The following is a 23,851-nucleotide window of genomic DNA, read 5'->3' on the forward strand; positions in this document are numbered from 1 at the left end:
CTGTTATTTTGCAACAAAAATCCCCCCCCCCCCCCAAAAAAAAAATGTTTTTACATTTTTTAACAAAATATCAAACATATAGAGACTTTTTTTTTAATAAATTTACAAACAAAGCAAATATAAGTGAAAACAATGTGAAAAAAGAAAAAAAACTACAAATGCATGATGAAGAAACATCCAAATAAACAATGAAATTTGCTCGAGGCTTAATGTCATCAATAACTATTTAATGAAGTACTTCATTTTTGTACACAACCACACATCTACAAACTCAAATATTCATGCACACCCCAAAAAGCACACACAAAACCCTTCTCTGCACAAACCTGGACGCACATGCAGATCTACATGTATAGATCTACTACGCATGCACACTAGCAGCACAAACACTTGCATGTGTGGGTCGTTTTCATACACCCAGCATGTCGCATGCATACAAACCTCTGCATACGTGCAGAGGAGAGCAGGCAGGTGTGTTTATGTGACTGTTTGCTAAAACATACAGTCGTGTTATGTAGCCCAAACACACAAAGGGCCCCTGGTCAGCAGCACAAGTAGTCAGGGTGGCCCAGACCCCCATGGGGACTTCCATTGGAGGGACAGTCTAATACCAGCCACCCAGAAACAGGACTGAGAGACCACCATTAGAGCCCCAGCCCAGGCAGGGACCGGCCCCCGCACATTCAAATGTACTTGTTGCATTTTATGGCTGAACTCTTGACTTCTTTAACTTTTTGTATCATGAAAAAGGGACCTGCTGATAAATTATTACATTTCTAGTGACAGGTTTTAATTTGATTTAACTGAATGGATTCAGCTTGAATGTTTTAACAGTGGCAGCACACTGGTTTCCTCCAGTCATGCTGTAGATTTTCTCTATCATTCACTTCTTTGATGAGAGGTCCGACTTTCACATTTAGAGCTGAAAAATCTACTTCTACTGTTGTCAAATGGGCCTCATGTGAAGTGCCAACACTAGCTTCTGGTTCTGCATGACTAATGTTGGGGACAGACATCTAAAATGGACATTTATCTGAGGGTCACAAAGGCTAAAAGCTCAACCGAAAGCCAGGTGGCCAATAGATATCGGGCCGAGGCGGAAGATAATCTTTGTCTGGATTAATGTACCGCATGAGCCCTGGTAACAACTGTGGGCATTTTAGGGAGCCTATATTTCTTTTGTTGTACACATTAAAAAGTCAATTTTTTATGAATTGAGTTTTTTTTGGAGGATTTCTACTGTTGGTGTTGCACAAATTTAGGGAAATGCCAAATATTTTTGGAGTAATCCCACTGATGAGTTCTATGATTTAGTCTTTAATGTTTTATAAGACCTAAACATATTAATCACAATAAGTTTTATTTTTTAGATCTTATCCCTCTGATGTGTTTCACAAAGACACACACAGGACGTCACACATTAAGAAATTATTGCTAAAAATGAAGCAGGAGTCCAGCTCTAAAAAAAATGCTCTAAAAAATGATAATAGAGCAAAAAAAAAAACGGAATTATTTGATTTGTAATTTCTTATTAATATTTCCAGGCTTTCTTTGTTTTGTTCTGCAGCATGTTCATATTTGTATAATTTTGACAGAATATATTTCTATGGAGAGCATAATATTACAAGTTATTTAAGGTTTAACTTGAGTTATTCTGGATTAATGTTCCTGTTTTTATTCACATTTATGTTCAAAAAGTTCAGTTTAAAAGGTTTAAAAGTTTAGCTTTAGCGTGTTCAGTAAATGATTAACTTCTTCGGCCCTTAAGCATGTTTTTAACTTAGGCCCCTGTGTGACTGAGTTTGACCCCCCTGTAATACGAGTCTAGAAATATGGCTAAATAGAAGATAGGGAACTGTGATGGCAGCATACCCTGCCACACCCACAAACAACATGGCGGTAACCTCCCTTCAGCATTGCACACTTTCTTTTTAATTTTATTATTTCAGATTCTCTATTCTTAAATAAATGCACACATTTCTTTGAGTTAAAATGTACATTCATTATCTATTTTCAATCATTTCTAGCACATGTACACTTATTTAGTTTACTTATTTTGGTTTGTTTAATTAATGTCACCTGTTTTTGAGTTGCCAGTGCTGAGGGGGCTACTGGTCTCTACGGGTGTGGCTGAGGTTCTGCTCCTGGAGCTGTGCTGTGAGGACTGGCAAAGGAGGAGCTCAAGTCTTCACAGCCTTTAAATACTCCAGCCAGGCAATTAGGAAGGCACCATCTACTGAAGCCTCCAGGGGAGAAACTAATGGACTTATTTAATGTTTATTTGCTTTGCTTCTGTTGTTCATTATTCATTTTGTTCCACTTTTGATGATTTTTCTCTTCCACTAAGAGACCAAGTTTTGTGTTTAGTCATGTCTTTAGTCTTTGTTAAATGTTTTTCTATTCATGTTAGTTCCCCCCCATGTTTCTCAAGTGGTCTGATCAGCCACTATATATGTTCCCCTGTTGTGTCTTTGGTTAGGTCAGTTTGTTTCTGTTACTTGGTTTGTTCAGTTGGTTAAGTTAAAGTTATTGCCTGAGTTAATTATGTTTCTGTTGACCTCTTTTACGGGCCCAGTTTGTTCATCTTTTTACATTTTTTGAGAAAATTAAAATTTTCATTTTTGATAAACTTCTGTTGTGCTCTTTGGCCGCTCCATCCCTCACAAGAACACAACAGGATGTTGTCAAATTTTGTATGTGTGCGGGGGAGGGGGGGGGGGGGGGGCGCTGGTGGGGTTACTCGCCCAGGGAGTAAGTTAGTGTAGAACCACCACTGTATATATATATATATATATATATATATATATATATATATATATATATATATATATATATATATATATATATATATATATATATATATATATATATATATATATTAAGGTAATTACTTATAAGAAATACTGCTTTAAGTTGATCATTTTATGTTTCCGAGTTTGACTTTGCTTCAGTTGCTCTTATCAAAGCCTTTTTGAGTTTGGCAACTTTCTTTCAAAGAACTTTTTGAACCTTTTATCACGGAATGAGGTCACAGCAGGGACTGCTACAGGTGTGTTGAGCCAGCATTCACTCAGCACAGAAAGAGCAGATGGAACGCTCACTAATGGTGTCCAGGAAGTTCAGGTTTGGCCTGAACTTGGTCAGTGATGTGTTGAAACAAATGGATAATCTGTTAACTAGCATCTGTGTTTGTCACAATCAATAAGCATGTGAAAAAAAATCATTAAAGGGATTTAATTTAGTGCTTTTTTACAGTTATAGACTTCAAAATAAACCTAAATGTTGTCAAAAATTTGCATCAGGAATTCTAGTTATCCGGTGTTTGTTGGTTGTTTATCTGTTTTTATTTAATTCTGACAAAATAATTACAAAAAATTAAATGCAAAACTAATTTCATTTTTGTGACGAGGAAAGGGGAAAGTAGACAAAAACATTATTTTTGCCTCTTTTACTAGATCATTAAACCTACTGGTGCATTTTTTTCATTCTCTCGAAAAAAAACAAAAAGACAAAGAAAAAAATAAAATAAGTAGCAAACACCAAAAAATGTGTAATCCTTCATTTAAAACATGTACCATAAATATAGCGAAGAAGACAATAAGACCGAAATTTGCTTTTTTTCATATTTTAGAAATTCTACATTTAACATTTTTTTAAGTAGATTTTTTGGTTTAACCTTTGTTTTATTTTGAAGTTTCTTCTACGTAATACCCAAAATACATCTTTCTTCAATTTTAGCTCCAGATGTGTTTCCTGAAATGTCCTTTTAAGATGCGATTACTTTTTTCAAACTTCCCATGTCTATTATAAAAGGTAAATAATCCACTTTATGCGATCATTTCAAAATGCTATATTTGAGTACATTGTGAATTTGAATATTTTTAATCAAAAATTCAGAATATATTGGATTTTTTTTATTGTATCTCTTTGAACAGATGTTCACAGCAAAAAAAAAAAAAAACTTTACTTTTGCAATGTTTGTTCTGCAGTCCGTCTGCTGACTCTGTTTGTAAATGCTTGCAGCAAAGCTGAAATAGTTTCAGCGTTGGCTGCAGAACTAATTATTTATGATTAACCCCTTCATGTCGGAATTTACTTGGAATTGTATACCAACGTATTTTTCTGTTTAAGGTGATGCTAAATGAAGTGGAGTGCTGGATTTTATGGTGCGCTGTTAATTGGTGACCTACGGCGTGAAGAGGTTAACAAGATGGTACAAAACAGACTGATATTACCTCTTTAAAGACATTGGAGAAGTCTGAGTGACTCACTGGTAAATATACATTTTAGTGTGAAAAATAGAACGCAGTCGTTCTGCTTGGAAAAAGGATGCCGCCGGAGACCCTCGTGTTCTCGAAGGAGCACTTTTTTCTGAATGTGGCACAAGCGAGAGTTACCTTAAAGTTGGAAAGGATTGTTTTGGGGTTGCCATGACAACACAGTAAACCCATAAGGGCACATCGTCCTCGAATTATAGAACGCGTCTTTGTGTCTCACAATCTGCACATCTGTCTTTGCAATCAAGTCAGTCCTGTCGGAGCAGAAAGGGCGTTTCGGAAACACATCAAGCAAGGAAAAGCATCTGCATCATGTAGATGATTTCCATGAAGGTAAAAGGCACTCGTTCAGGGATTTAAGCACTTAAAAGCAGATGATGAAAGCATCTGAAATGAGATTCGTTGGAAATATTTGAAATGCGAGAGGCTCATTGTGAGACCTTGTTTGTGTTAGCATGTACTTCACATGTCTCCATGCATTACCAATGAACTCGTTATGCTAAGAGTTTGCCTTTGTGCGTCTAGTGTGTTGCCTTTGTGCATACAAATCGTTCATCAGCATCGCCCTGGTGTTTTAGCACCTGTCCCCTAGGGCGACATGTCAGGATGGGAGGCAGCAGCAGCGTTGCCGATTCCCGTCACAGCCAACCATTCCAAACAACTTGACTCTGCGCAGACAGAGAGCCCATCAAACAAATACAGATACGCACGGGGCTCACAGCCCACGAGCAACTGAACCGAGATATTTTGAGGGTGCTCTAAAAGTCTTTTGATCTAGTCAGGAGCTGCCAAGGAAAGAAAAACAGGAGGCAAAACAGAATCTGGAAGGGAGGAATGATGTCTGGAGGAGGAGTAGAAGAAAAGATAAGGGATGTCTGAGTATCTTTGGGCAATAAAAATGTGGAAATTTCAACAAAATCCAGTTTGAGACTAATTTTCATTAAATGATGAGTAAATGACTGGCCCCTCCGAAAAAACAACAAATATTATAAAACCTTGGTAAGTTCTAATATCTAAGCTGTTTTTATCTATAATATAGGCTTGCTATGTGTGATAAGGCTAAAACAAGAGTTGTTTTATTTTACAATATATTCAAAAATTTGTGTTTTTGTATAAAAAAATATTTTAGATTTTGATTCTTAAAAAGTGTCAGATACAATAAGATATGTATGTATATTCACTTTAAGGTAATTTATCTAAATGATAAAAGTGCCGCCATGTGAGTGAACACATTGAACCGCTTCTTCAGATTTATTACCCTCTGTAATCGCAGCCTTATCAGATTTTGATATTAAACACTAAAAACGTGAAACAATCCAAGAGCATGTTTCTGTCTAATTCTGAAAATGAAATGATGAAGGGACTCTCATTCATCACTGAAACTGAGGCTGATGTAATCAGCACCTCTTCCAAGCGGGGTGGCACACGAGCATGCCCAGATTCACACAGAATGTTTGCAGGGTGACAAATCAGGGTGGGAGAGCTAAAAACCAATGAATGAGTGGGGACAAGATCCCCTCTCGACTTCAGTGAGCTCATTTGAATCCGAGCTGCAGAGCGGCCAGATGGAACGGACAGGAACCGCGTGTTTTGTATGTTTACGTCTGAGCACATCACTACATTTTCATCGTTTGATTTGCAGGTTGTTGGGGGGGGGGGGGGGGGTTATCCTGTGACAGTGCCTGTGGACTTTATTCATAGCATTTCCTGCTTTATGCATGGCTTTTCTGCACTCATGCATGAACTCCATGCTTTCGCTTTACTTTTCTGCTCTGTTGAACACTTACATGAGCAGCATTTCAACCAAAGGTAAAAACCTTTAGCCTCCAAAAACCCCCTGAAATAACCTGGCATATTTTCTTTACCTATTCTGATCTTTGCTCTCAGTTCCACAATGAATTAGAGTCTGGAAAGGAAACCTGATCTCTGCTGGGACCTGAAGGAAGAGGTGATTGTTTGTCCTCATCTGGTACATGCAGTCCTGGAGGTGATTGTGCAAACATGCAAAGGACTCACATCCACTGAAACATCTTTTCAACGAGGAAACAACAATTTGTTTTCCAAGCTGCCTCAACAGCAACAATTTGTCAAGAATGCAACAGATCTTTAGAAATAAGCTTTCTCCAAGTAAATGCCTAGCTTGATTTTTTGGAACATGTATCATTTTTCACTGCAGATGTCTTACAGGTGGTTGTAGAAATTATTTTCTGTGTAAAAATGTTACTTTATGTCTTCAGTAGTAGCAAAAAGACTGCCGACTGTGTTATTATGCCAAAAGCTGTACTTTATAAATCTATAATAATATTCTCAGCTGTAGCTGCAGAAGTGGTTGAAAACCAAAGTCTGGTAAAAGCATTAAGATGCATTGTGCAGTTGTTGTTTTTTTTCCATCTCTGGCAACATGTCACGTGATTCTTTTGCATTTGACCTCATAATGTTGAGCACATCGCTCTTCAGACGAGAGTGTGGGCTCAACAACCACAAATACATCCCGTATTTCATGCAAAGGCGAAGTGTGTGGGTGTGAGGGTGATTGACTGCAGGCCTGCTGTCAGAGAGCAGCCATGTGTGGACGCGCCACACACGTGCTTTAACCTTACAGCCGCAGCAGCGGGGATGTCAGCGGATCTGAAGTGACATCAGCACCAGTGGATAACACTAAGGACGCTCGGATGTCACTCTGCCCCCTCAGCACAACTGAAAGGGGAGGCTGGTTTTCCGTACAAAAGGCTGGTGCCCCCCAGGTGTGTTTGGGAGATTCCAATTATGTCGGATGCTGTGAGGAGCAGCGCTTTCAGAATTTCTGTTGGGTTTTTTTCCCTCTGCATTTGAAGTTAGGTGACTGGAGGCAGACTGGATTACAGACACGATAGGCCAGCTTGCCTGCATCCCATGTTCATAAGTAAAAAAAAATTCCCCTCTGAGATTCAGGCTAAAAAAAAAAAAAAAAGAAATCCGGCTTCCTTGTATCAGAAATTTGTTGAAGGAGCTGCTCAGGTGGCCTCCATACAGCGGTGCCATGTGGGGGTGAAGCAGCCATCATCAAGAAGGCTCAGTTAGAATACGTCTAATTCATGCAGATTTAACTTTTCAAATAAGTGTCTATGATTAAAGGACTTTAGATACTTGTTGGTTTCCAGTCCAATTTCGTTTCCACATGTAGTTTTTATCACCAAATTTTTCTCTTTTCCCCATTACTGACAAAAGACTGGCAATGACCGAGTTAAAAGTACATTTTACAAGCAATACTTTATTTATTTATAATGAAATCAAAATTATAGTTAACATTTAAACCATAAATGAAAAAGAAAATTTTGATTTTTATTTTTTAAATCTTTAAATGTGGTAAAATCTAAGTTGGGTGTACTATGTTATTTATTTTTACTCAAACTCTTAACCAAATAGACCCACATCTGAAGTCTGTGCGCCTAAAAAGGAATTCCAAGTCAGCACATTTCCATTAAGTAGAGTCGAAGTGAGTATAAATTTCAGATGAGGCAGTCTTTGGTTTGCGTGATCACAGAGCTGCAGAGTTTAGCTTTGATGTTGTGCTGCAACGTGCCGTGACTGCCAGTGACTGTTCTCTGGCAGAGTGTGGTGAGCGGGAAGGTTTGGAGACCCGGATCAGGGAGTTCAGGTCTGACATGAGCAGGAAGTCAGTGCACAAGTCCCAACAGTACGGTGGCCCTGAAGTGCAAATCCCATCAATGCAAAACCATTTTTGAAAAAAAAGGAAAAAACAAATGAAAAAGGAACATTACATTTTAGAGATCAAAACAAAATTCCAGAGACCAAATAGGAAAAATACTAATTAAAAAAGAAAAGCTTGTTTGGTGTTCAATCAACTTTTTACCAGTTTGGACAAAACATCTTTCTGCTTTCAGTCTGCTTTAAAACTCAAACATGAGTTTTATCATCCTATCAGTGATGACCTATTATACCGATGTTCACTCGTTTCATTTTTTTGACATTTAATTTTGATTTCTGAAAATGACTCATTTTCTGTTTTTTTTATGTTTTGGTCTCTGAAATTTTACTTTGATTTCTAAAATGTAATTCTTTAATTTATTTTTTTGCTTTTTTCATTGCTGTTGTGATTTTTAATATGTTTTTGCGTTGAGTGATTTGTTAGGATTTGCACCTCAAGGCCACCGTAGACCAGCGGCGTGTTTGTTTTGGCCGATTAAAATCATAGCTTGCAGCAGTGTTTTTAATCATCTGTAGAGGCTTGTTTAAAAATGTATTTTGGCTTTTATTCTGCTCAGGTATTGATGTATTATTCTTCAAACTCAAATAATGGCTTAAAACATATCGATTTAGTACGAGCATCACATTTATGAACCAGTTATTCCTACAGGCTTTAGCAACAATAGAAAAGTGTTGCAAGCCAACAATAAAAAAAAACTATCCTAAAAGTGGCAGCAGAAGTCTGATAACTAAAAGATGAAACCAACTTCAGGAAGCCTCAAAGTCTGCACCATCAGATGTTCAGCTAGCAGAAATGAAAGCATCAGCTATCAGATGGTGACAGTATTCATGTCAGGTTTGTTGTGAGAACTGCTAGCAAGATCGTTGGTGCACCTCTCCCGATCCTGAAGGAGTTATAGGAGCAACGCTGCCTACGCACAGCAACCTCCATCATTAGGGACCCCCAGCCCCCCTCTCATGGACCCTTCTCCCTCATGCCATCTGGGAGGCGGTTCAGGAGTATCAGCTGCAGATCCAGCAGGATGCTAAAGGCTGTGAGGCTGTGAGGCTGCTGAACGGACTGTCCTCCTCATCCATCCATGCTCTCACAAACTCCACTCTGCAGTAAGACCAAAAGGATTACCCCCAACCACTCAAACTCGACCCCCTCCCCCATAAACAAGACTGCTGCTAAACACACATAAGTCACTCTAGTCACATTAGTCTCCATTTCATTTCATTGTATTTTTATTTTATTCTATTGCATCTCCATCTATCTTATTTACTGCTATTTCTTTTTATTCTTTGTTTTTTTTATTGTTGCTTCTTTGCACTGTCATGCTAGTGAGAAACAACATCTCGTCTCACCTGTGTCTTGCTCTGCAGAAAATAAATGTTGAATCTTGAAGTTATCACTTGGGGACGGGATGGAGGGGCGGTGGGTTAGGACCAGCGATGGAAAATGGTTAAAAAGGGCTGATCTTTCTGCTACCTGCAAGCGAAGGAACCCCTCATGGATTTGAGAAGGTCGTCCGCTGTGGCGTCATGCAGGTCTTAGCCTCAGCTTTGCAGCCTGCAGTAAAGCAAACCCCTTTCTGCAAGCGTGGTCATCTTTGCAGGGCTGAGAAAGAGCAAGGCGTGTGTATTAAAAGCACGCTCCTGCTGTCATCCTTCAGGCGGCTTTACAGCCAATTATGGACATGAAACTGGAGTAAAAGGACAGACCTTCTGGACTGCTCTCCAGCTTATCAAGCCTTCCAGGAATCTCCACTATAGATGTGATATTGAGGTTCGTCGGTGGGATGAAGTTGACTTCCACTGTCTGCCTTTTCCACACATGTGAAGCAGGGCTGTAACCATGGAAACTCTCACAATGGAGACAGTCATGACATCATGGGCGTGTTTACACGCCGTTTTGGATTCTAAAGTCAGGATTGTTTCATTAAAGCACACGTGCATTAAGGCAGTTTTTAAATGAATAACAAATATTTTAATTTGTTTTAGTTTTTTTTTTTTTTTTTTTTTAAATTGTAGTGACTTTTTCATGCTATATGCAAAAATAGCAAAACATACAAACATACTTTAAAATTTTTGTGATAAATATCAAAAAGGTGGGTTCGATCAGATTTTACATCCTAATTCTTTTTCTTCAGATTTGAACATTTTAAGAAAACTGTAAAAATAGGAGATGACATTATAATGAAAGAATATTTTGTGTTGGGGTTTATTTGAGCCATTTCCTGTCGCTACACATTTAGCTGCATAGTACCTTGAATATTAAAACACGCTTTGAAGGTTATCTTTTATTTTACTTTTTGATTTGTTACTTGGGCAGTTCTGGCTGCGCAAACAGATTGAATGGAATCATTCTGCATGAGGGCTTGGCGATGGAAAACTGCATGAAAGGCAGGTCTGTTTAAAAAGCCTGCTCGAGTATTTGCACAGCGTGAAGCCGGGCAGGCAGTCTGCTGTCACTGTATGCACAAAAGCCTTTGAAAAGACCCACACAAAATCAAGAGGCCACTACTTCTCGTTTGCTCCGTCAAATGTGGTTGAAAGTACTTGAAGACGTCAAGCAGGTTTCCTACACATATTCACGTACTCTGGTGTGCTATAAATACTCTTACAGATTTTAAAACATAATGACAGATTTAGTTTTTTTTGCACAAACAAAACATTTTCCTAAAGCCCTGCACCTGAATTCAGTCTATGGAAGACTTTGATCAGATTTTGGTGGGTCTCATTGTTTTTTTACTCGTCTCGTCCTCTCAGCCCGACAGCAGCACCTCCCTAATTGATCCCACACTGTGGCTTCTGACAGGCATCCGACACATGGTAATGTGAGACTAGCTGGAAGGCAGCCCACTGAGTCATCACACCCATGAAGAGCTTATGGGGTCGCTGGTGAGCGAGTGAGCTGATGTCATCCTCACTCGCCAATATGTGAGCGGAAGAAGAAGCAAAAAAAGGTCAGCAAACCTTTGATGTCAGCCATGAGCTTTACCAAATACTAGATTCACTTTGTGCACAAATAAATGACTCCTAATGGGCATTTTTTTTAATTCCAAATTAAACCTGTATAATTGCTCCACTGCATTGTGTTTTGCTTAAGTTGTTTTCCATAATTTCATCCATTATTTGTTTTAAAAACGTGTAGGAAATGTTTAAAAAAACAGAGACGGATAGGTGTGGTTCCTGTAGGGAAGGACGAGCTGAAAGCCACATCGCTGCTGACTTCACTAAACTCCTTCTGCAGACCATGATGAATGCAGTTGTCATATAATTCACAAACCCGTTTAGTTTATTAGCACAGCGTGATGAGATTAGAAAAACATTACAAAAACATGCTTTCTGCAGACGAATATAGTAATTTAAAAAACGATGCTGAAGTCTAAATCTCATTTTAAAAAAGGGGTAACGCAGGGGATATTATGGGGTATCACTGATTAGATGATGATGATGTTTGAGTTTTAGAGAAGAGGAAAAACAGAAGAAAGTTTTCCCTGAGATGTGGTAAAGAGATGATCGATCAAACTGATCATTTTTGCAGCGGCTGTAACCACAAACTCACTTCCTGCTGAAAAGGTGAATAAACCTTATCATCCAGTCAGTGATGTACCGCAACACCTACCTTTTCCGATCATCATACGGTTACTTTGTTTCTTTTTGGTTTCTAGAATTTTGTTTTATTCTCAAAAATATTTGTTTTGTTTTTTGGAATTCTGTTTGTTTTTTTTTGTTTTTTTTTACATTACATTCCGTTTTGTGGAATTCTGTTAAAATGTAACATTGCTTTTTGTGAAGTGTTTAGCATTTTTGATTGTCTTTGCGATCTCTAATCTGTTTTTGCCCTTCAGGGTGACTGTAAGAAACAGCTAATCATAAAGCCACAGTTGCAATTTGTCTGTTAATATGTGGCACATTTAATTTATTTGTATCCTCCTCTATCATTTCTATATGTCATGCAGCAACTTTAAAATTTCCCCACCGCAGGATGAATAAAGGGTCATCTTATCTCTTGCTACGGACACAGCGACATCCAAAAGAGTCTCATTTGTTCAAAAAAATATTCTCTCAGATTCCGGTGACTCAGTAAAAGCAAAGAAGACATTAGCTGCAGAGTCAAGCCTAATATCCGAACATGCAACAAAAATAGTGGTTTGGTGGTCTTCAGAACAAAAAAGCATATAAAAAAATGACAATAAATAGCTGTTAAGACATCATCAAATCTTTTCAGGTTTGATAAGGTTTATGTAATTTGTTACTAAAAGTCAGAACTTTTTTTTATCTTTTTTTTTTTTTTTTAAAGCTGGGAACAAACATACAAGATTTGGATTAAACCCATTTGACTGTAATTTGGCACCAGGTGGAAGAAAAAACAGATCTAATCTATTGTAATAATGTTTATTCGATGTGTTTTACAGAGATGATTATGTTAGTTCACTTTGGCACACAAACCTTCCTCATGAGCCTCAACCTGAACTTGCTGAACCTAGCCGGTAAACCACTCTGGAGGGAAAAACAGTGGGATGCTGCGTTAAATCATCGACCATCTGTTTAGACCCGGACACTCTAATGTCCAAAAAGGAAGCTTCATGCCCTCAAGCAAAGGCCCTTTGAACACCGTAATCTGTAAAACAAATAAAGCAGGTGGGAGGTCACATCCTTGAACTTAACCAGGGGAAGAGTAAATAACGTCTAAAAACCGCGAACCTTAGAAAATCTGTCAGCGGTCAGGCTTTGGTCTGTGTGGACCTGAACTGGAAGGTCACCCAGAATGACTCCTGTTAACCTGCCGACAGTCTTTACAGAGAATCAAGCAGAGCGCAGAGAGATATTTCACCGGAGAAATGAAATGTCAGAGGATCTCCAGAGTCACAGCTCTCTGATGAGCTCTGCAGAACCTCACAGCTTTCTTTACACCACTCAGTCTTAGTTTAGCATGCAGCAAAGTAAGGTGTGTGAAATTGAAGCTGTAGTGAATGAATATTCCTGAAAGTAAAAAAAAATTCCCTCAACCTCCTGATCACCTTGATGCAACAACAAACTTTGATAGAACCGTTCCCATTCCATCACAGACTTGGAGAAACTTTTATTACCATTTCCATTGAGAAACACAGTTGTGCTTCTGTTATTGGTAATTATTCCTCCCAATGTGAAATAAAGTAGACCAGAAACACAAATGTGGGCAAGATGTCCCAGCTGTGTCACTTTTGATAAGTTCAAACCAGGAGGGAGCTCGAAATGTTGGAACAGGAACTGAATGTTCAGAGAGTTTTACGTCAACAAATCCTTTTAGTCCTAATCACATTTTAGATGTCTTTGCTTCCTATGGATGGAAAATATCATTGATAAGTATTAAAGGTAATGTTAGATTTTATCGTTTTCTTTAAAAACATTTTATTAATGACTAAAAAGATAAGAACAATTTTAAAAAAAATGTCTCATTTAGCTAAATATCTTCTTGCAGTGATAAAAAAAAAAAAAATCCAACAGCTCCTGTTAATTCTTTGTGATCAGCCATCGTATCCATCGTTCTGCGTCCCTAAAGCAATCGTGCGGTCAATTTCAAACAAAGGTTTCGCTTGGGACTGTCCAAGAGAACTGCAACCAACTTCTGAGTGCTGTTTCTACTTATCAAGGAAGATGTGACTTTTTCCAGCGTTTTAGAGATTCGGTATTTTATTTATGGTGATATATTGAGATCTCTGAGATTCCGTTTAGATATACATAAAGCTTTTTTTCATGTGCAAAGCTCTCCTACAGATGCTTGCATTTATTTAAATAAGTTTGTGGTCAATCAAGAATGCAGACAAGACACGGTAGATGACGCTTCCGGTTTTTGGGGTTTTTTTGTAGTAAAAACCTCAACATACTAAATAAGGAAACTTTTTTTTTCTAATAAAAAAGCCATTTTAAATGATTTGCCACCTGCTCTATTGTAACAGAATAAAGTTGAGGTTACAGCTGCATTAGAAAGTAAATATGCCGTAAAAATGTTTATTTTTTAGGAACTGAGCCAGAATTAGATCATGTCAAGCCTTACTTGAATTTAGAATGTAGTAACAGCGGTTTTGCCTTTGAATTCCTGCAACTAGAAAATTTCCTGGATCAAGTTTGTGACGTCTTCAAATTGCTCTTGATAAGTTCATTTTGTCAGAAGTCAGAACTCGGTCTTCCCTCTGGTCACCGGTGGGAACCATCTCCAGAGTTCTAAACACGCTGCATTTCCATTAACAGGAGCTTCAGCAACCGTGCGCTGGGGTTGCTGGATGCCACACACCTGACTTTCATTTGCAATCACCTGCAGTTTACTTAAGCGCTGCACTGAGCCTCACTCAGTGTGACGTTTTGTTTGTGCCACTCTGCCTGCATTACCGAGCGTTAGATCTGGACCTGATCTTCTGTTTTGCCACTAACTTTGTTTGCCTGCCCCAAATCTCCCCTGGATCTTGACTACTCTAGTTTCCTCCCTGATGCTCCCATGCCTGTTATTGACCCGTGCCTGCCTGACCCCGATTTAGCTTTGTGGACTTTTAGCTGAGTAAATAAACCTGCTGCATTTGCAAACAGACGTTTGCCCATTTTGTGACATTCAGATTAAATAGCGCGATTGTACCATAGGCATAAAATTCCAATCGCAGATGACGTCATCAGCTTGTGATAGGCCATGGCCTTGCGACCAATGCAACCCGAGCGATTACAAATCCCTATGAAGCATGAACTAGTCCTTAGGCTTAGACAAAAAGGCCTCAAAGGGGTGAAACACAGCTGCAGTTTGGTTGCATCGCAGAAACAATCTGCGACATTCTCTTACACAATGACTGCTGAATCATTTTCCACCATGCCGGCTTTCTGATCATCATCTCAGTCATTACGGCAAAAATGAGATGGGTTCTCTGCCGTGAGAGAACTTTACGCAGCTGCCATCAACTTCAATCACCTCCTGCTGATCCAAATCAATTCATAAACACAGCATCCCACTCAACAAACCCTTATCTGCTGCCTAATTGGGTCTTTGAGTCCACATGAGTCTGTCTCCGATGTATCAGGACCTTATCACCCGTGCGTTACAAACCAGCACATTGCTTTCTGTTTTAATCATGGTTCTTGTTGAGGGCTACTCACATTTATTTTAGGGCACATGATAGAACAACTGTTTGTGTAATGTGTTAACTGCTCCACTGGATCTGATGTTCTTAGAAAAGCTTGCCTGGAAAAACCAGAGTGACACAGCACAAAGCAGAGATGCTGCTCAGCTCCGATTCACACCAGCAGTCTTTTACCAAAAAAGAAGAGCAGTTTTAATACTTCCCACCTTCATTCGTACCACATGCAGTCAAACAGGAATCTGCAAACAACTTTGATCGTGTTCCAGTGAGATTGTCTTTACCATGTGAGTCTAAGCTGTGAGAGTGCACGTGAAGTTTGGAGCTTTGTGCACATTTCCATCACTAAATGTTCCTTCAGAAATACCGCTTTGTGTTCATGGGTGTCGAGGGTTTTGGTGTCTATGCTTCACCATCTCTGCTAATTCAAAAGGTCTGTTACATCAAGTTTTAACTTTGATCAATTTTAATGGACTTTTTACTTTCTGTGAGGATTTAGTTTATTATTAAATCAAATTGTTCATTTAGGACAACTTTGTGAGCAGAAATAGACTGCAGAGACTAATTCAGGGTCATTAAAACAAACCTTTTAAATTGGAATTTAAGTCGAGTGCTTTTGTTTTCTGAAAAAAAAATCCCTTTTTTTAAATCCAAATCCACTGATTTTGTCATGAATACTTTGGATTTAGTCCATAGAGGAAAGCGTGGAAGCATTTTGGACTGACTGAAAATATGGAGAAAGACACTGCAGACCCATAAGTACTAATTTAGCTGAAGATCTCAGCTGATTTACGATGATGATCACATTTGTGAGTAGAGCATCACGGTTCAAACTGCTCAAATTCCATCTGCATCCACTTCAAATCATACCAACAGTTTCCACAGATGTTAAAGTCCCAATAAGTGCCACAAACACAGGTGTGCAAAACCTGTTCTTTGCATTTGGCGCACCCCAAAGACAGAGGGAGAGGTGAACTGCAGTCACAGCCTAACTCAAAGAACTATTTGGTGGTTTAGACTCTACCCCAAAAGGCTGATTGTCATACAGGGAGGTTTAGGGTCCCATTTTATATTCCAATTTAGTACTGTGACCGTGTTCTCTGAAAAATCAGAAGGAGACACTCCGAGTATAAGATATCCAGTAGATCTCTATTGTAGACAACATTATGTCACTTGATTAGATGTCCACCAACAGTGTTCTGAAGGATATCTGCATACAGCGATCCCCAACCCATCTACCTGTAGCCGTCTCATTTTGGGAGATAATAGAAACAAAATTTAACATTCCAAGAAACATCAACCATTTCTACAGAAATCTACCAGGGGTTAAAGCTCTCAGAAACTTGCATTAAAACAACAATCAAACACATAGATGCAACGTCAGCATATTCATTCATTCATTCACTTCAACAATCTTACAAATCAATTTGAGGCATTTTTTAAACACAAAAATCCCCTCAATTAACACAGCAGATAATCACTGAAACCGGTTTACAGCAACCTCTGCTGAACGTATTAATATGTTTGAACAAGTGAACAGACACTTAACCAAAATGATCCTGTGTTCAGACACCAGAGCGTCTTTACGAATGCTGTCCTCCACTGCATTGTAGAACGATTGAAAGATTGTTTCTAAAGCCCACAAAACCACCATTAATGCAACTCCTAAATTATGCTTAATGTTATTTAAAATAACCCTATTTAATAAGCCCTAACCCTCTTTGAAAAAAAAAAAAAGGTGGCTTGTTTACAACATGCAAGGCATGATGGGACTGCGACGCAATTAGCTGTGGGAAAAATCACCTGTTAGAGATCTAAAAAGTGATGTGCAATAGAGCTCTATGAAGTAACGTCCATCTGTTGCATAATGCATAACTTCAGCTGTAAACGTCAAAATAGCCATGATTTAGATATCTGATAGATGTGTCAGTGCCCATGGGAGCTTTAGCTCCTTTAGAACACAATGGACAAGGTTCTAACAAGAACCAGGAGAACTGAGCTCATCACTATTGTTCTTAAATATGCATAAAGGATACACAGAAGACCTGAAAGTGTTGCTGCTCCTCTGAAAGTGTTGCTGCTCCTTTATAATCTAAATATATTTCCTGATTCATTGACGGCAGTGCATCCATTTGTATTTTTTATTTTATTGTAACCATTTTTCAATCAATCAGTTTGATTCTTTTGTCAATTCTTCCTCTCCAAGTCATTTATATGCCCATGTTTGCAGTCTTTTGTTCCAAAGTCCTGTGAGGTGCTTAGGGGGACCTCTCTGTTGGAAACATGCACCTGCAGCTGCCTCGCCTCAATATTAGCAGAGATCAATCTCCAGACTGGATGAGATGTCCTCGTTTGACTCCCTTGTGCTGAGTGATTTCAACCAAAGCTGCAGTTCAATTACACCCTCCGGTACGAACCGTTAACACATTAAAATAATTTCAAATTAAAGCTGTTGTTGAGTCCTCCCACACCGCACAGCGAGGACAGAAGTCATGACTAACTTTATAAAGTAGGCCAAACACTCCCACGCTCCGCACCAGCTGACAGACCATTTTTCCCTACAAAAGGCAAAAATGTCACCAAAGAAATATTTGGGCTAATGCGTTGTGGGGTATTTTTAAATGTCTGTAACACTAACAATTCATTAATTAATTATTATGATTATTATTATTTGTGACGAATGTAAACTAACGTTTAAAAGGTTTTTCCCGTGTGCACCCTGATCATATGTCTGTCTCTGCAAATGAGAGGAAAAAGGTCTGGGAAGACAGAGTTTTACTAATTATGCAGTGTTGCGTGTGCTCGTTTGCACAACATCCTTCCGGCATGACATGAGAAAGCAGAATTCCTGCTAAATGAGGAAAGAAGAAATAAACAATCTTTTTTTTTTTTTTTTTTTTACAGTCATTGTATGTACATTTTTAGATTCTATTTTTTATTTAAATCCTTTTCTTAGAGGACCATGCTGCTTAAAAAAATATTTAAATGGACATTTCTGCACACGTTTAGGGGCGTGCATTTGTCTTCAAATAGTCACTAAAGCCTCTTTGTTATTTCCTGAACATGATGTGCAGAACATGTTTCTTATCACATATACACAAAGGAGGGCATCACTCCTACACCTGTTTAAAAAAGAAAGAATCATTGGTGGAAAGCATGCTTCTATTTTCTCGCCTTTGTGTTCAAAAAGTTTAAAAATCCGGCCAGCCGTGGGGTGCAGCGCAGGACCAGGCGACCACACTTCCCTCTTCTAGCATATTCTGTTGCAGCCATAGGGTGCTATGCAGCATCCTTCTCAGCTTATGAATCAACCTCCCTCCTCAGCCCCCCCCCCCCCCCCCCCCCCTCCAGCCCACTCCCTCCTCGACCAGCACCACACACTACCCAGCAATAACACAGCTCTGCAAAACAAGCCACCCCCCACCCCCCCGCATCTTAATTAATTATTCACAGCCATATCCGCAATTCACCCCCGTTTCTTTGAGGATAAACAATAAACGCAGCAAAATTGATCCAGAAAATGGACCGCAGTGGGCGGCAGTAGCGGCTATAAATACCTCCACCCCTCCATTCAGCACCCCTCCCTCATTCTCTGCCTCCTTCCCAGTGAAAAGCGCATCAGCTAGAACAGCACTGCAGGGCCCCTCCGCTGACTTTTTTTTTTTTTTTTTGCAAGGGAGGGACACCAGTTATGTCATCGCTCCCACACCATTCGTGTTGCTCGTTGATGCAATAGGGATGCTGCTATTCATTGACTTCACTTGCACTGTTTTGTAGCGCATGTACATGAGCCTCTGCAGCCTGGAGCTGTGCTGCACATACTGATGGGAGCTGGGAGGGAGAGCACCACCTGCGCACCAATTTGTGGAGCTTTTTTTTTTTTTTTGTTAAACAACGGAGCGTATCGAGTTTAAAAAAAACGCAAATAAAGAAGAAAACACGCTGCAGCTTTGAGCAAACCACGACTGCTGGCCGGAGCTGGCCGTGGTGCTGAACTTTTAATCCACAGAGCGACCGGATCAGAACCAGCAGCTTCAGAACTGAACTGAACTTCCACCCTCGCTCCTCCATGAGATGTTTGCACGCGCACGTTTAGGGATAACGTCGCTTTTGCCTGCAGTGCAGTCTTGCAGGCCCATAGCTTTACACACCCACCTTGCACAGCTGAAAGTTTTCTGATATTAGCGTCTCCTGTACGTCGATTTCTTTGGGGGTTGGCGCCGCGGTGGGGGTCCCGGCCGCGCTGCCGCCCGATGGGGTCCCTATAGTCCCGCCTGGAGAGGATGTGGTCAGGCCGTCCAGCACCTTCCGAAACTTCTTCATCTTGTCGCTCGGTCTATTTTTTCCCCCGAGGGAAAGACTGCTGTCTTTGTTTTCCCACGCTGCTTAACAGAAAGATGCTGATTGTTTTTTCTATTGTTTTTTTTTTTTTTTTTTTTTTTTTTTTTGCAAAAGCAGAGTTGAAAGTATTTTATTCTGGGGGGAGAACAGAGCAGTCACAGATGAGACTCATGGCGAGCAGAGGGAGTTGAAGGAGTCCTGCGCACGCTGATGCTGCAGATGCAGGTCTGTCGGTCTTGAAACTACTCAACTTCATTTCCGTTTGCTTTCTGCGGCAGCAGCATCTCCCGAGCCCGGAAACCAACCCCGCATCTCAACAGAGTCCACGGACAGGAAGCGGATGGGTCCAGAAGTGTAGGAAAAAGTAAAAAGAAAGAAAAAAAAAGAAGGTAAACTTCCAGCGGGAAAAATCCTCCCCCCTCCCCCGCCCTCCGAAAGAAGTCTTCTCCAGCAGTGGTTGTGGTCGCCAGGGACAGGAGGAGGAAGAAGACCCAGCAGCCGCAGAGGCAGCAGCAGCAGAGTAGTCAGGAAGCTGGTATCCTCACTCACCGCCAAACTACCGACAAGGGGCCAGGGTGGGGGCGGGGGAAGGGGGTCTTTAGTTAAGGTTTGGCGCGTGGTTGATGAGTGGTCAGATCCCGGTCGGTTTTCAAACAGATCCAGCTGCGGTAAAGGGTCGCTACCGCGCCTGCGTTCCGATCCAAGTGACGGGAGCTGTCCACGGTGCTGAAAAACCATAGGCAGTTACCCCCACCCCCCACCCAGCTCTTCCTCCTTTCTGCTCCTCCTCCCTCCCTCTCCTCAACGATTGGCTGAAACCATCTTCCTCAGAGAAACAGCATGATGGGTTTTTCATTTTTTCCTTTGGAGGGAAAAAAATCTGAATAAAAAAAAAAAACTACTATAAAAAGTAACTTATAGCCGTTCGGTTTGAGACATGAAAAAGGACTGCATTTATTTATTTTTCATAATTTTCTTGCATTAGGAAACAATCTGTAAGACCTCAACCATGTATATGCAGATGAAATTTGGCTTTTGTAGTTCTCCAAACCTACAACTGCATTTTGATTAAACGCCACATTTAAATTCAAGTTTAAATGGTTTGTTCCAACACTCTTATAACTATATTGATCTAAAAAAAACTTGTTTAATGATTTTTTTAAATGTAGATGTGTGTTTAGTTCAATGTAGAAATAATAGAAAAAATGTTTTTGTATGGAGCAAAAGTGGAAACTAAATCCAATTAAGCTTTACTTTTTTTTGAAAAGCAGAATAATAACAAAAGATCAACATGAAGTCACCTCACAAACATTAAGAGACATATGAGGGCAAACCTGATAAGAAAATACAATAAAGCTGGTGTGTTGGGCTGTGACAACTAGCGAATGATTAAAAAACACATTTTACTGTCCAGTTTTTAAACAAACACTTGTAAAGCATTTTTTTTTGTCTCGGTAACAGATTGTCCCCAACTCCAATTTGATCAAACGTCCATTTTGTAAACCTGCTTATTCCTGTTTAGAGTCACAGAAAAGGCCGAACCAACTCAAAGGAGTTCATCCGTCCATCGCATGGCTGCAAACACACAGCCCCCCCTCAAACACACACAATTTGTAGTCACCACTTAACCTGTAGAGCTGTTCCCGGAACCCGTTTGTTATAGCTAACGTCACTCTTTCACCCTTCAGTAGATGTGATTTGTTTTCATGTTAGATCACAGGAAAACTAGCATGCAACTGTAAAAGTTCAGACTGGTTTCAAGTCTCACTCCAATCCTCTCCATTTTCAAAGCGTTCCCAGTGGTCCGTGACTTATAATTATGCAGTTTTTGGCCAAAAACTATAAAACCTGTGTCCCCTATTCCTATCACCCATCTGTTTACACGCTTATACCAATTTACAGTTCCTCACACTCCTAAGCCAACATTAAATGTACAACAAAAATGGCGTGCGATATCGGAGCTATCCAGCCGTAATGTTTAGATCCAGATTTCAGAAAGACGTTCATGGATCTATTTGTTTATTGGTGTATTTTCTGCATCACAAAATTTGATCTTTTCCAAATTTTTGTCTGCTACTGATTTACAGCTATTTGAATAAGGAAAAATTCAGAAATGCAGTTTATTTATGACCACCATCATTAGAAAAATGCCACAAGAACATGTTCAATAAACCAAAATACACTATTTTATTGGAGTTGGCTTATAAACAAGCTGCAGTGCACTGTTTAAAGACCAAGTGTGACCGCTTTGTCAGTTCTCCTGAGCTCTATTGTAGCTTTTTTTTCTCTGTGTAATCGAGCTGATCCCAGCCAAACATGCTGCTGAGAACATACTTGTGTGGGCTCCAGCACTGGAGGAGGAAAAATGATCAACAATACTTACCCCACTTGATTTTTGAAGACTAGTGATGTTGCATAAGCCCTTACATCACCAGCCTCTGCCTTCTGGCCATGCTTGGTATTATAGTCAGAATGGTTCCTCTGTTCTGTTCTAAAGTCCAAAGCAGGTGAGTAGAAGGGATCTGGATATTCTGCAGATGTAACAACAAAATCAGTAAACAACAGTGGATAATTTTATTTTCCTAGCGATGAGGGAGAAAAGACGTGAGACTATAGCTTTCCTCTCTGCAGCTCAAGTAATAATCACTGATGTATTGAATGTGACTTTTTTCTTTCATTTTTTAAATCAATAAATACTTTTATTTTTTGGCTGGTTGACTTCATAAAGAATAATTTTACATTTTCTGGTGAAACATTTAAGGAACACTTTCAGCATAAAGACCTTAAAACAATAAGCAGCTGTTTTCTCTGTTACAAGAAAAATCAGCATTTAAACTTAAGGTTGTTAGAAGCGAGTTTAAATTGGTTGAGCAGATGTTTTTACCTGGGATAAGGGCTGGTTTGAGGTGGTCTGGGATCAGGTTAAAGCTTTCATTTTGGGTTTTCTAAGTGCTCAAAGAATTGAAAATCATGTCGCTGCTGATTGGAATTGTCTCTAAGAGTTCTGGTACATCACCTGTCCATCCTGGGGGAGGATGCCTCCTTCATGTGGACACTCCTGAAGTTTCTTCTTTTATAAGAAGGAGGGTCTAAAGGAATGCCCAGTTGAGTTTAGTTTAGTCATTACCGACTGAATTGTATGACTTCATGTTCTTTATGATTCATATTTATTATACAATTACCAGTATGAAGCCCATTGAGACGACTATTATTGTAAATATTGTGCTATAAAAAATTAAATTGAAACTTGAATTGAATTGCTGGATAAACATTCTTAATTAAAAATCAAAAATTATTTGCAGATTTATTTTTAAATGAAGAATAGGAAAGGTCAGTCTTTTGTTAAAGACAAAATGATTGCAGAAAATGGTGATGGCAATGAACTTGCAATTTAGTTTAGTGGCTAAATGTTTTTGTGTTGGTAATTTGTCATTTGGCTGTAAAGATAAACAGTGAGGAAAAGAAAAGAGTTTCTTAAAAGGCCAAATAACAATAATCATAACAGAAAGCAGCAGTTTCAGGACCATGACTCAATGCTTGGCTTGTGCATCATGGAAAATGATGCCCCTCTGTTCAGCTTCACCTTAGATGATTTGCCAAGGTTGATTAATTTTGAGGAGCAGATGTAATTAAAATTCAGTCCAAGTAATTTGAACTTAAAACACACACACACACACACACACACACACACACACACACACACAAGGCCAAATGTGGAATAATGACTGTTGATAAGGGCTAAGTCATTACTGTAGACGGCAGCCGTCAGATTAACTGGAGGGTGCGTGTGTCTGTCTTGAAGCTCTCCAAACATCATGTGAGGCTGCAGGATTTAAGCAGAAACTGACACTTGAACACAACAGAGCGATGACAGATGACTCGCACGTTACCTGTGTGGCCACAACACGCCACAATTGTTGTCATCATCAAAGAGATGATGTGGAAGAACTTGCCTCTAGTGCCCCCGTGAGGTTGGTATTCACAGATCTGCCGGCATACGTCCCCCGCTGTCTGAAGCGGAAACATGATCAGTGGCACCAGCATTATAGTGGAACCCTCAAACATGTTGTTCTTGTTCCTCTAAAAGGTGTTGCTTAGCAACAAGGACAGGATGACTCCACCAGAATCCTCACCAAAGCCATCAGAGCAAACCTAGGCTTCAAGCATTCTCTGACAGTCCCTACTGCAGGTTAGAAGAAGACAGGACTGACCTGTGAAACCTAAATGCTTCATTTGAACTCGATGCTCCAGAAACTGCAATGATGGCTTTTTATCAGCAAGTGCATCTTTGATTTGTGTCCATTTATCCACTGAAGTCTCAGCATGTGCAGTTGGAGATGAAGCCCTAATCTTTATTTTAATGCAAACTTAGCTTCTAAACCACTTTAAATCCAACTTGATTTACTTTTTCTTTAGGTCTCCATTGATTAGAATTTA

At 39.6% G+C, this 23,851-nt stretch overlaps 1 protein-coding gene across 13 annotated transcripts in view; it reads right to left on the reverse strand.

The window, feature by feature from the left end:
• The window catches only part of stxbp5l (syntaxin binding protein 5 like), a 160,271-nt gene extending 139,198 nt beyond the window's left edge, over nucleotides 1-21,073 (reverse strand). For 7 of the 13 annotated variants that reach the window (XM_023950972.1, XM_023950974.1, XM_023950971.1 and 4 more), the window contains exon 1: nucleotides 19,229-21,073. In XM_023950972.1, the coding sequence (XP_023806740.1) occupies nucleotides 19,229-19,396 (168 nt within the window). In that variant the 5' untranslated portion in view covers nucleotides 19,397-21,073. The remainder of the gene's footprint in view (nucleotides 1-19,228) is intronic. The other 6 variants (XM_023950983.1, XM_023950981.1, XM_023950979.1 and 3 more) reach the window with 1 other exon arrangement.
• Nucleotides 21,074-23,851: the final 2,778 nt, after the last annotated feature.

Source organism: Oryzias latipes, chromosome 21, assembly GCF_002234675.1.
Source record: "Oryzias latipes chromosome 21, ASM223467v1".
NCBI lineage: Eukaryota > Metazoa > Chordata > Actinopteri > Beloniformes > Adrianichthyidae > Oryzias > Oryzias latipes.